This window comes from Choloepus didactylus, chromosome 1, assembly GCF_015220235.1.
Source record: "Choloepus didactylus isolate mChoDid1 chromosome 1, mChoDid1.pri, whole genome shotgun sequence".
NCBI classification, from domain to species: Eukaryota; Metazoa; Chordata; class Mammalia; order Pilosa; family Megalonychidae; genus Choloepus; species Choloepus didactylus.
The window spans coordinates 17,292,389-17,304,867 of record NC_051307.1 but is presented as its reverse complement, the minus strand read 5'-3'; the positions used below and the strand labels follow the sequence as shown (position 1 = coordinate 17,304,867).

The 12,479-nt window shown below is 38.2% G+C and overlaps 2 protein-coding genes across 2 annotated transcripts; both read right to left on the bottom strand.

The window, feature by feature from the left end:
* Nucleotides 1-1,775: 1,775 nt before the first annotated feature.
* LOC119543821 (keratin-associated protein 21-1-like) lies at nucleotides 1,776-1,982 on the bottom strand. The gene has a single exon (XM_037848681.1). It carries the CDS (start codon nucleotides 1,980-1,982, stop codon nucleotides 1,776-1,778), a length of 207 nt encoding a protein of 68 aa, XP_037704609.1.
* Nucleotides 1,983-6,872: 4,890 nt separating this feature from the next.
* On the bottom strand, nucleotides 6,873-11,970 carry LOC119521895 (keratin-associated protein 21-1-like). Its single transcript, XM_037820823.1, has 2 exons — nucleotides 11,879-11,970; nucleotides 6,873-7,143 (listed from the first exon to the last, which is right to left on the bottom strand). The coding sequence occupies exons 1-2, from the start codon at nucleotides 11,968-11,970 to the stop codon at nucleotides 6,873-6,875; spliced, it is 363 nt and encodes a 120-aa protein (XP_037676751.1).
* Between the last annotated feature and the right edge of the window lie 509 nt (nucleotides 11,971-12,479).

Below are 12,479 nucleotides of genomic sequence, written 5' to 3'. Positions count from 1 at the left end.
CTAACATCTTTCCTTTCAGATCTCTGGATACTGGCTCATCAAGGCAAAAACAATCTCTATTCTGCACACCCTGGATACCCAGCTCTGAGTACAGTGCCTGGGACAAAAGTTGCATTCAATCTCATTTTAGATTAAGTTGAACATATGTTCTTCAGCTAGCCTAAATTCTGTCTTGGGAATTTCCTTATCTAGCACTGACTTTGAAGGCAGGGCCATCTTCTTTGTTATCTGCCATTTTATGGGTTTTCCTAGCCCCAGGGACCTCAGAGAGTCAGATTTATGCAGTGATGCATGATATGGATATGAGACAGTGATTCCTTTATTATGGCTGATTGAAATACGATTGTTACAGAATCTGAAAAGGCTTTTTTGTGTTGTAAGATTTTAATATTCAAGTTTTTGTTCTTCAGATGAGGAAAGGCCACTAGACACAAAGCCCAATAAGCCATAAGGCGCTCCATGTTCAGAAAGCCAAGCAATCAGATAGACCATGCTGTGAATCCACTCTCATATCTGCTCTAATCCAAAGAGAGTCCCTATGAGGCACTGGGCTGTAATTTGTTTCCAACTGTAAAAGTGTGAAACCACCTGAGCCTACCTAGAATTTAATGGACATGCTCATCAACTGTGCACTTTCTTTTGTCCTTTCATGTCTTTCTTTGTGACTGGAATCTTTTATACCATCAGATCACAGTTCAGATGTCACAATTGCAAAATAACTGCCTGAAATAGCTCTCTAATACTTTCGTATATACTCTCCTTCTCATTAAACTGTTTTATTCCTTCCATAGCAATTGTCTCAAATCAATTTATCTCAGTTATTTTTTGCTTTTTATCTCTGTGTATTCAATGTAAAAATCTGGAGAAAAGTAACCTATTCAGATGTTTTTTTCTGTTCTGAACCCAGTAGCTGGGATGCTGCCCATTGAAAATATTCATATGTATTTGTTGAAAAAATGGATCAATCAATTTCCACCACCTCAAATATGCAAACAAAGATGCTTAAAATTAAATCAAATCTGGATTGCCTATAGTCTATTTCTCTTCTAACTTATGCTTTCCTTAGGTTTTTATTCCTCATGCTGAACACCTAAGTCTTATTTGACCTTATGAATAACTGTAAATAATCGCTTACATTCATTGCTCCTTTAAACACTCAGACCTCAGCAGGTCCTTGTGACTCTTGGTAGAACTTACTGAATAGATGTCATTCCTCCTATTGTTTCCCCTCTAACTGTATGTAGACACTAGCTCCATTTCCAAAGCACAGTTCTGAAATACTCTGTGATTTGTGCCTGGGTATTTGTGTGCTTGACCTTGTAGGATGAGAAATAGGTAGAGAAGACATTACTTATGACACAGGTATAAGAAGAAATGAGTGTATTATATCAATGAAGAACCTAAGGTTCAGACTAACATATTGCTTGCCCAATTTTCAAAAGTAACATAGCATCTCAGACATGAGAAATTCACAAGAAAGCAACAAAGAATATTTTTATTGAGAATAAGAAATATTCCTAAATATAGGATATAACATTTATCAGCACAGTAATAACAGGCAACCAGAAATTAAGGGAGAAAAGGCTAACATAAACAATGAGAGGATGCCAGGCAAACTCTGGCCACAAATATGGAACTCTAAGGGTAACTGGAGGTAAAGACTCAGTCTAGCATGTAATTTTTCAGATAGATATAACTTGGGGTACAGGGACTGGCCTCAGAATTATCCCTAGAAGTGTCATTTCAAAGGCAAGAGGTGCTCAAATAGTGATGTTCTAACAGCAAGAAGAATAACATCTTCTGTAGCAACAGGGCCGGTAGCCACAGCATCCGTAGCCACAGCCATAGCCACAGCCCAGGCCACAGCCATAGTGAGAGCCATATCCACAGCCATAGCCACAGCCAGAGCCGTAGCCACAGCCGTAGCCACAGCCCAGGCCACAGCCGTAGCCACAGGAGTTGCCGTAGTAGTTACAATACATGTTCTCAAGATGAGGGATGTCAAGAGGGTTGCACCAGGAAGGTTCCAAAGTGTCGATGTCTTCCACCTCCCTGAGACCTTTATATACTGTCAGAAATTGGCAGGGCCTGCCATTCCTGCTCTGACTCGGCCAGCAAATATTTAAACTATTAGGTTTCAGTCGCTGTTGACAATAGTGGTTTGCTTAAAATGAGCACATAATTTTGGAGATTCAGGTTTGTTTAGAGAGCATCATTTTAATTTGTTCCTTTAAAGAATTGTCTTAATTGAATCATGTACACAAAATTATAAGTGATATTCATTTCCCAAACATCCTGCCACTAATTATATAATCTTATATAACAAGGCTTTGGGGGTATGTAAGGAATTTTACACTTTTTCCTCTTTCTATTTCCTAAAATGGAAGAAGGAAGGGAATGCTTTGTATGTTTCTTGAATCATTGCAATTATTTGCCACACATCTTAAATCCATACTGCGCTTCCCCACTTAACCCTTGCTCAACTATCCTCAAATTCAAAAATGTTCAACATCTGAGAACTGAAATCCAAGGATATCCAATGTGTTTCTTATCTCTTATGGCTTTGGAAAGAGTGTGCTATACATAAGCGATTCTTTTTCTTACATTACTTCTTTCCATACACCAAGCAAACTGATATCCTGAAGATGCAGGTCAGCATTTTTCTCCCACATTTTCTGTAGTTGTAGAAGAAACTGGCATGTAGAGACTCTTTAAGCCACCATACTTAATTTCATGGAATAAGCAGAAAACTTCAGTTGGAGGAGAAACGTAAAGTTCTTTTCACCAATGCAGAGTTTATCATAGTTTTGCATTATGATATATGGGTACATTTCTAGAATTTAATAAAGCATTATTTTCTTCTGTCATCACTACTGTTCATTGCACATTTACCTAAGAAGCTCAAGGAGAGTGATAACTTTAAGCAAGCTGATATCAAAAGGCCACTTTTAACTCTAAAACTTTCATGGCATGAAATAGCACATAACTTTGTCCTTAAATTGTATGTACATTTCACTCTACTACTCAAAGTTTTCAGTTACTCTTTTATGAAAAGTTCTCAGTTTTGTACACAAATTTTCTTCATGATTTTGGAAGTATAATGTGTGTCCTTCTTTTCACTAATCCACTCTACCTCACTTAAACTTTTCAATGCAAGAAAGAGGAATGTGAACATCCTTTCTTCTGCCATTAATATTTTCCTTGCTACCCTCAATTCTTAGCTAAATATCTTCTATTTGTACATCAATACTCAGGTCTGCTGTTGCATACTGATGGAAGCCGTCTCTCACTGCTATGGCAGAACGTGGACGGATGTAAAAGCAACGTCAGACTCTCCTACCAGCAGCTTGCCAGTATTCCAGAAAGCCTGTATCCCTAAAATCTAATTCTGAAGTTCTAGTATCACATTTACGCTGAGGAACAGGACCACAAATGCACTTATCTGCATCCTGCATCCCTTCTTCCTATCAAAATATTCAATTTTCACTCATTCATCCAAGAATCCATGATTTTTCTACATTAGGTACTTCAAATCGCCATAAAATTTTAAAATCATAATATCTTTCTACCCAATTTTGTTGTTTGCCTTCTTAGGCATTCCTTGGACACTGCAGCTGAATTTCAGAACTGAATACAAGCCAGAGGTAAAATGCTGTCTTAGGATATGGAAGTTTTCAAAGATAAATCATACAGGGTACTTGTCTCAGCATCAAACCACTGTACAAATAAAGTGACTCCTAAAGGTAGGGGGTTTACTCCTCCCCCAACAGCCACATTACCTCTTTACAGCCTCACTTTAGGGGTCATCTTATTCACAGACTTCAACCAAGATAGAAACAATGCCACTATGGCTCTATTCATTATTGTTGGTTTTGAATCCGGGTTAACTTTGTTCTCCTGGAGACATTAGGGCCCCTACAATCAAGAATTGTCCAGTTGGAAATATCAGTAGAGCCTACTTGATTCTGTAAATGGTGATTTCAATCCCTCTGTGGGGGATTGAAAAAAGTCTCCCACAAAAGACAGGTTCATGTCCTAACCCTGGTCCTGTGGCTGTGAACACATTTGAAAACAAGAACTTGAAATACATCATTAGTTAAGGTTAGGCCAAACTGAATGAGGGTGGGCCTTGATCCATTATGACTGGAGTCCTTACAAAGAGACGGTGATCAAGAGGGGATGGAGGAGGAGACCCAGAGAGACGGATCACCAAGTGATAGAGACAGATATGAAGTCATCACCAGAATTCTATAAAGGAGAAGACAACATGGTTCCAGTCACCTCCACATTAGGCTTCTACCCTCCAAAATTGTGAGTCAGTGAAATTCCTGTTATTTAAGCTGACACATTTTGTGTATTTGTGATAGCCGCCCTGGCAAATGAAGATATCCTGCATCTAGAAATAGCATTCTATTTACAGATGACCAAATCCAAACATAAACATTCTTTGAAATCCATGCTCAACATCCAACCTTTCTACCACCAAACACATGGTCAAAAAAAACAGAAAGAGATTTTCTTTTCCCTATCTTGCTTGTCTACATTTTATTAAATCACCATGTACAGAATCAAATAGGCTCTACACTTTAAAATTAGTTGCTATGAAACAGCCATGAATTCAAATATGGAAGGAAACACAAACTCAAGGAGATCATTTCTTCCAGTGGACACTCAAATTTGATAACAAATGAAAAAGTTTTGGCCCTGTACTTTACTGAATGGTTTCGACAGTGATTTTCAGAAAGCTGCACTTTTCATTTTCAGTTAACTTTTATTGTTAGATATTTTCCCTGCAGTTGAGGAATTTTCCTACTGATTTTTTTATGATATTGGTCACTGGTTTAATCTGATCACTCAACTATATTTTACCCTTAACAATAAAGATAGAGAAAATATATCCCCATTCCACGTATCCTTTGATTTTTTTTCTTTTCTTTCATTCCTGATTTCAAAAACATAATTCTTCTGCAAAAATTCCCTGGAATACACACACTGCCTTCAATTATCACTGCCAGCACCCAACTTCAGGCTAAAATGCCCCAAGATTATTGAAATTAACTTTCTATCTAGATTGCATTATTTCTAATACATCTCCCTTCAGGTCTCTGGATACTGGCTCATCAGTGAAAAAAACAATCTTTATTTTGCACACCCTGGGTAAGCATCTCTGAGTACATTGTCTGGGACATCATTTGTACTCAATCATAATTTTTCAATAAAAAAATGAATAAATTAAGTCAAGCACCTGATCTTCAGTTAGCCTAAGTTAGATCCTGGCATAGCCTTACTCCAGCACTGACTTGAATGACAGGGCCCTCTTTCTGGTTGTTCCCCATTTTGTGGGGTTTCCCAGCCCTGGGGACCTCAGAGAATCAGTGATGTGTGACATGGATATGAGACAGTGACTCCTTTATTACTGCTAGTTGAAACATGATTGTTACTAAATTGGAAAATGCTTTTTCTCTTAGAGGACGAAAATATGAAATTTCTAGCTGGTCAGATGAGAAAAAGAAACAAAAGGCAAAGCTCAGCAATGCTTCAGGCCATCCAGTTCAGAAAGACGTGCAAGCAGCTAGACCAGGCTTTGAATCCATTGTGATATATGCCCCAGTCCAAAGAAAGCCCATGTGAAGCACCGGACCCTACTTGTTTCCAACTGAAAAACTGTGAAACCACCTATGGTCATACTTAGAACTTGATGAACATACTTGCCCCCTTTGCACTTTCAAATGTCCTTTCATGACTTTATTTGTAACTGGCATCTTTTTCTCATGAGGTCTCAGTTCAAATGTGAAAATTGAAAAATAACTCCAAACTATCTCTCTAATACTTCAGTATATAGTTTCCTTCTCATTAATCTGCTTTGCTCCCTCCATAGCAATGTTCTGAAATCAATGTATCACGATTAGATTTTACTTTTCTATCTCTACATATTTAACATAAACTCCCAGGATACAGTGAACTATGCATATTTTTGTTCTGCTGTGTTCTTAGTGTCTGAAATGCTGCCCATTGAAAATATTTATATATGTTTGTTAAATAAGTAAATAAATCAATTTCCTTAACTTCAAAATATGCAACAAAGGAGTCAGAAATTAAATCAAATCCAGGTGGCACAATAGTCTATTTCTCTTCTAACTTATACCTCCCCTACGTTTTTATTCCTCATGCTGAACACCCAAGTCTGAATCTACCTTATCAATAACCCTGGACTATCCCCTCATTCAGTTACTACTTTAAACACCCAGGCCTTGTCTCCTGTCTTCATACTTTGTCATAACTTCTGGAATAGGTGACATTCCTCTACTTTTTGCCCTCTAACTCCATTCTAGACACTAGCACCATTTCCAAAGCAGAGTTCTGAAATACTCAGTGATAAGTACCTGGGTATTTGTGTACATGACCATGTAGGAAATGAGAAATAGGTGGAGAAGACATTTATGATATAGGTATTAGAAGAAAGGATTGTATTATATCAATGAAGAATCTAAGCTTCAGATGACATATTGCTTGCCCAATTTTTAAAATCTGCCAAACACCACAGACATGAGTAATTCACAAGAAAGTACACAAAGATTTGTTAGCAACGAAGAACAATTTTTATTGAAAATAAGGGATATCACCAATGGTAGTATGTTACAGCCATAAATGGGAATCAGAAACTAAGGGAGAAAGGATAACATTGGAAATGACGAGAGGATACAGTGCAACCTCTAGACACATACATGCCATTCTAAGATGGTACTTAGAGGAACAGCCTCAGTCAAGCATGCAATTTTGGGGATATAGAAATTTTGAGGTATTGGGCCTGGCATCAGATTTATCCTTAGACTTGTCATTTCAAAAGCAAATGGTGCTCAGATTGTGATGTTCTAGCACCAAGAAGAATAACATCTTCTGAAGGCATAAGGCTGGTAGCCACAGCATCCATAGCCACAGCCAGAGCCGTAGCCACAGCCAGAGCCACAGCCATAGCCACAGCCATAGTGAGAGCCGTATCCACAGCCAGAGCCATATCCACAGCCATAGCCACAGCCAGAGCCGTAGCCACAGCCATAACCACAGCCCAGGCCACAGCCATAGCGAGAGCCGTATCCACAGCCATAGCCACAGCCAGAGCCGTAGCCACAGCCGTAGCCACAGGAGTTGCCGTAGTAGTTACAACACATGTTCTCAAGTTAAGGGATGTCAAGAGGGTTGCACGAGGAAGGTTCTGAAGTGTCGATGTCTTCCACCTCCCTGAGACCTTTATATACCATCAGAAATTGTCAGAGCATGCCAGTCCTGCTCTGACTCGGCCAGCAAACATTTAAATTGTGTTCCAGTCACAGTTGACAGTAATAGTTTGTTTATAATGAGCCCAAAAGTTTGGAAAGTCCAGTTGTTTAGAGAGCATCATCTTAATTTCCTATGCAAAAAAAAAAAAAGCTTGTCTTAATCGAAACATGTGCCCAAAGGTAGAGCTGTGTCTAATAACATAATCTTTATTACAAGCTTTTCAAGGGGTATAGAGAAATTTTGTACCATTTCCTCTGTCCTAAAAATGGAAAAAAGAAAGGAATACTCTTGTCTCTTTCTTGAACCATTGCAAGTGTGCGCCACACTTCTCTTACCCTCAGGCACCTCCCCACTTCATCCTTGCTCACCTCTTCTCAAAGTTGAAGAAACACTTCAACATCTGATAATTCAAAGCCAAGGTTTCTTTTTGTTTATGGATATGGAAATGGTGTGCTATATGTAAGTGGTTACTTTTCTTACATTTCCTCTCTCCATATACGAAGCAAACTGATATTTTGAAGATGAATAGAAGCCTTCATTTTCCTCCCACATTTCTTGTAGTTATAAAAATAATTGGGATGTGGAGCCTCTAACAGCCTAACTTAATTTGGATGAGGAAACAGAAAACATCAGTTAGAAAAGAAACTTAAGCTCTTTCCTCCAATGCAGATTTCACCAGAATTTTGCATTATCATATATGGGTACATTCCTAAAATTTAATCAAGCATTATTTTCCTCTCCCATCACTACTGTTCCTTGCACATGTAGATCAGATGCTAAAGGAAAGTGGATGACAATTAGGATGCTGATATCAAAAGCCCATCTTCCACTTCTTACACTTTCATGGCATAAACTAGAACATAAATAAACTTTGTCCTGTAATTATATATGTAAATATATAAAAATACACTTCACTCTACTATTCACAGTTTTCAAAACTACTCTTTTACCAAAAGTTCTCAATCTTTTACAGAAACTTGCATCATGATTTGGAAGTATAAAGTTTTTCCTTTCTTCTCACTAATCTACTCTACCACACAAACTTTTCAGCATATAAAAGAAGAATGTAATCTTCCTCCCTTCTGCCATTAATATTTTTCTTTCTACATTTAATTCTTTGTTAAATATCTTCTATTTATACACCAAAACTCAGACCTGCCATCACTTCCAAAAGGATGCCTTCTCTCACTTGTAGGGCAGGATATGATGGAATGTAAAACCATGTCAGGTGTCCTCACCCACAGCTTGCCAGTATCCCAGAAAACCTGTATCCCTAAAATCTATTCCTGGAATTCTAATACCACATTTAAGCGGAAGAACAGGACAGCAAATCCAATTACCTAAATATGCTCATCCAGTAAAAATATTCAGTTTTCCCTCAACCACCTCAGAATGTGATTTTTCTACATTGCATTTTTCCCATCTCCATAATTAACTTTAAAATAATAATACCTACCTAACCAATTTTGCTGTTTGCCTTTAGACATTCTTTGGACATCTGAGATGAATTTCATAAACACTGAACACAAGCCAGAAGCAAAGTGCTGTTTTGAGCCCTGAAAGTTTGCAAAGATAAATTACATGGGGTCCTTGTCTCAGCATCAACCACTGTACAAATCATGTGACTCTCCTAAAAGAAGGGGGTTTAGTCCTCCCCCAACAGCCACATTTCCTCTTTACAGCCTCACTTTAGGAGTCATCTTACTTACACACTTCAACAAAAACAGAAACATTAGAGCTATTGTTGTATCTATACCAGTGGTCCTGAACCCGGGACAATGTTGCTTTTCTGGAGACATTAGAGCACCTACAACCAAGAATTACCCAATCGGAAATATCAACATCACAAAATCCCGGAAACCCTGTGTAGGGAATTGAAAACAAGTCCCCCAAAAAGACATGTTCAAGTCCTAAGCCCTAGTTCTGTGGAGGTGAACCCATTTGTAAACAGAACCTTTGATATGTTATTAGTTGAGGCAAAAAAGAGTGAGCTTTATCCCTTATGAAGTCCTTATAAGGAGAAGGTGATCAAGAAAAGAAAGAGGAGAAGACAGAGACAGAGAGATCACCAGGTGATCTAGGCAGAGAGTGAGCCAATGCCAGCGTGCTACAGACAGGAAGGAAACATTGCCAGATGAACCCTTGAGGTTGGACCTCTAGCCTCCAAAATTGTGAGCCTATTAAATTCCTGTTATTTACGCTGACTCATTCTGCAGTATTTGTGATAGCAGCCCTGGCAAAGGAAGATATCCTGCATCTAGAAATACTTTCTATTTATAGATGACCAAATCCAAACATAAACATTCTTTACAATCCATACTCAGCATCCCCCCTTTGTACCACTAAATACAGTCAAAAATGAGGGAGTTTTTCTTTTCATTATCTTACTTGTTCAAATTTTATTTAAATCACCATGTGCAAAATCAGGTAGGCTCTAAACTTTAAAATTAGTTGCTATGAAACAGCCATGAACTCAAATATGGAAGGAAATACAAACTCCGGAAGATCCTTCCTCCTCCTGGATACTCTAATTTTGGTAACAAAGGAATGAGTGTAGGCCCAGTAGTTTCTATAAAGACTTCACCTGGGATTTCCAGAAAGCTGCCTTTTTCATTTTCGGTTAACTTTCATTGTTACATGTTTTTCCTAGAGCTAAGAAATTTCCTACTGATTATTTTGTGATATTGGTCACTGGTTGAATCTTATCACTCTGCTGTATTTTATCCTTAACAATAAGGATAAAGAAAATAAATCTCTATTCCATTTTTTTCCCTTTGAGTTCTTTCCCTTTCTGTCATTCTTGAAATTCAAAACTATAAATTCTTCTTCACAAATTCCCTGGAATAGACACTTTGCCTTTCATTATTACTGCTAACACCCACCTTCAGACAACAACACTCCTAGATTTTTTTAATTAATCTTCTATCTGCCTTGCAATATTTCTAATACCTTTCCCTTCAAATCTATAGATACTGGTTCATCAAGAGAAAAACAATCTCTATTTTGCACACCCTGGATAACCAGCCCTTTGTAGAGTATCTGTGAAATAATTTGCACTCAATAATATTTTTCCAATAAAAAATGAAAAGATTAAGTCAAACACATGATCCGCAGTTAACCTAGATCCTGGGATTTGCCTCCTTCCAGCACTGAACATGAGGCACTCGTGTTCAGAAAGCCTAGCAAGCAGTGAGACCAGGCTTTGAATCCATTGTCACATCTGCCCTCATCCACAGAGAGCCCTGTGAGGCACTAGACCTTGCTTGTTTCCAACAGTAAACTGTGGAAGCACTGACCATACCTAAAACTTAATGAACATACTTGTCCCTTTTGAACTTTCAACTGCCCTTTCAAGTCTTTCTTTGTAAGCGGCATCTTTTTACCATCAGATCTCAGTACAAATGCCAAAATTTCAAAATAACCTCCAACCTATCTCTCCAATACTTCAGTACATGATATCCTTCTCATTACAGTTTTACTCCCCCCATAGCTGTTGTTACAGATGAATTTATCAAAATTAGATTTTACCTTTTTATCTCTGCATATTCCGTTTAAACTCCCATGGGGCAGTGACCTATTCATATTTTTCTTCAGCTTTGTTCTCATTATCAAGAATGCTGCCCACTGAAAATATTCATAAATACCTGTTGAATAAGTGAATAAACCAATTTTCTCAACCTCAGTGTATGCAAACAAAGATGCCTGAAACTAAATTATATCCAGATGGCATGATATAATATTTCTCTTCTAACATACTTTCCTTAGGTTTTTATTCCTAATGCTTAATGCTGAAGACTGATTCAACCTTATAAATAATCCTGGACTATCTCTTTATTCCAATACTCCATTAAACCCTCAAGCCTAATCTCCTGTCCTTGTGACTTCTGCATTAAGCTCCTGAATAGGTGACATTCCTCCACTTTCGTTCTCTCTAACTGCATTCTAGACACTAGCACTATTTCCAGAGCATAGTTCTGAAATAGTTGGTGAGTTATGCCTGGGTGTATGTGTGCCTGGCCATTTGGGATAGGTAGAGAAGACATTATTTATGACACGGGTATAAGAAGAAATGATTGTGATACATCAATGACAAACCTAGGGTTCAGCCAGCATATTGCTTGCCCAAGTTTCAAAAGCAGCCATAACATCACAGACATGAGTAATTCACAAGAAAGTACACAAAGATTTGTTAGCAACAAAGAAAAATTTTTATTGAAAATAAGGCATATCATCAACTATAGTATGTCACAGTCATAAGGGGGAATCATAAATTTAAAGGAGAAAAGGCTAGCATTGTAAAATAATGAGAGGATACAGTGCAGCCACTGGTCACATACATGCCATTCTATGACCAGTACTTGGAGGTACAGCTTCAGTTAAGCAGGCAATTTTTTGGATATGGAAATTTTGGGGTGTAGGACCGGCCATCAGACTTATCCTTAGAATTGTCATTTCAAAAGCAAACAGTGCTCAGATAGTGATGCTCTAGTAGCAAGAGCAACACCTTCTGTAGCAAATATAGGGCCAGAAGCCATAGCATCCATAGCCACAGCCATATCCACAGCCAGAGCCACAGCCAGAGCCATAGCCATAATAGGGGCCATAGCCACAGCCGTAGCCACAGCCATAGCCATAGCCACAGCCCAGGCCACAGCCGTAGCCGCAGGAGTTGCCGTAGTAGTTACAATACATGTTCTCAAGATGAGGGATGTGAAGAGGGTTGCACGAGGAACTTTCTGAAGTGTCAATGCCTTCCACCTCCCTGAGACCTTTATATACCGTCAGAAATTGGCAGAGCATATCATTCCTGCTCTGACTTGGCTAGCAAATATTTAAATTATTATGGGCCAGTCACTGACAGAAATAGTTTGCCTATAAATAGATCAAACATTTTGAGGCTCCAGTTTTGTTTAGAGAGCATCATCTTAATTTGCTCTATAAAAAAATTGTCTTTGTCAAATCATGTGCCCAAAGTTATACCTGATCTCCATTTCCCAAACCTCCTTCTCTAATAATATAAGCTTATATTACAAGTCTTTGAGTGGGTGTTGGGAAATTTTGCAGCATTTCCTCTTTCTTCTTTTCTAAAGTTGAATAAGGTAGGGAATATCCTCATTTTGTTTCTGAACCAATGCAACTATATTCAATATGTTTCACACCCACCCTACACTTCCCATTTCACCATTGCTCAACTCTCTTCA

Bases quoted from the DNA above. Each gene is read 5' to 3' on its own strand.
- LOC119543821 (XM_037848681.1), bottom strand. From the start codon at position 1,982: ATGTATTGTAACTACTACGGCAACTCCTGTGGCTACGGCTGTGGCCTG.
- LOC119521895 (XM_037820823.1), bottom strand. From the start codon at position 11,970: ATGTATTGTAACTACTACGGCAACTCCTGCGGCTACGGCTGTGGCCTG. The intron at 7,144-11,878 runs CCCCTATTATGG...CTACGGCAACTC, and splicing joins GGCTACGGCTGTGGCTATGG to CTGTGGCTACGGCTGTGGCT.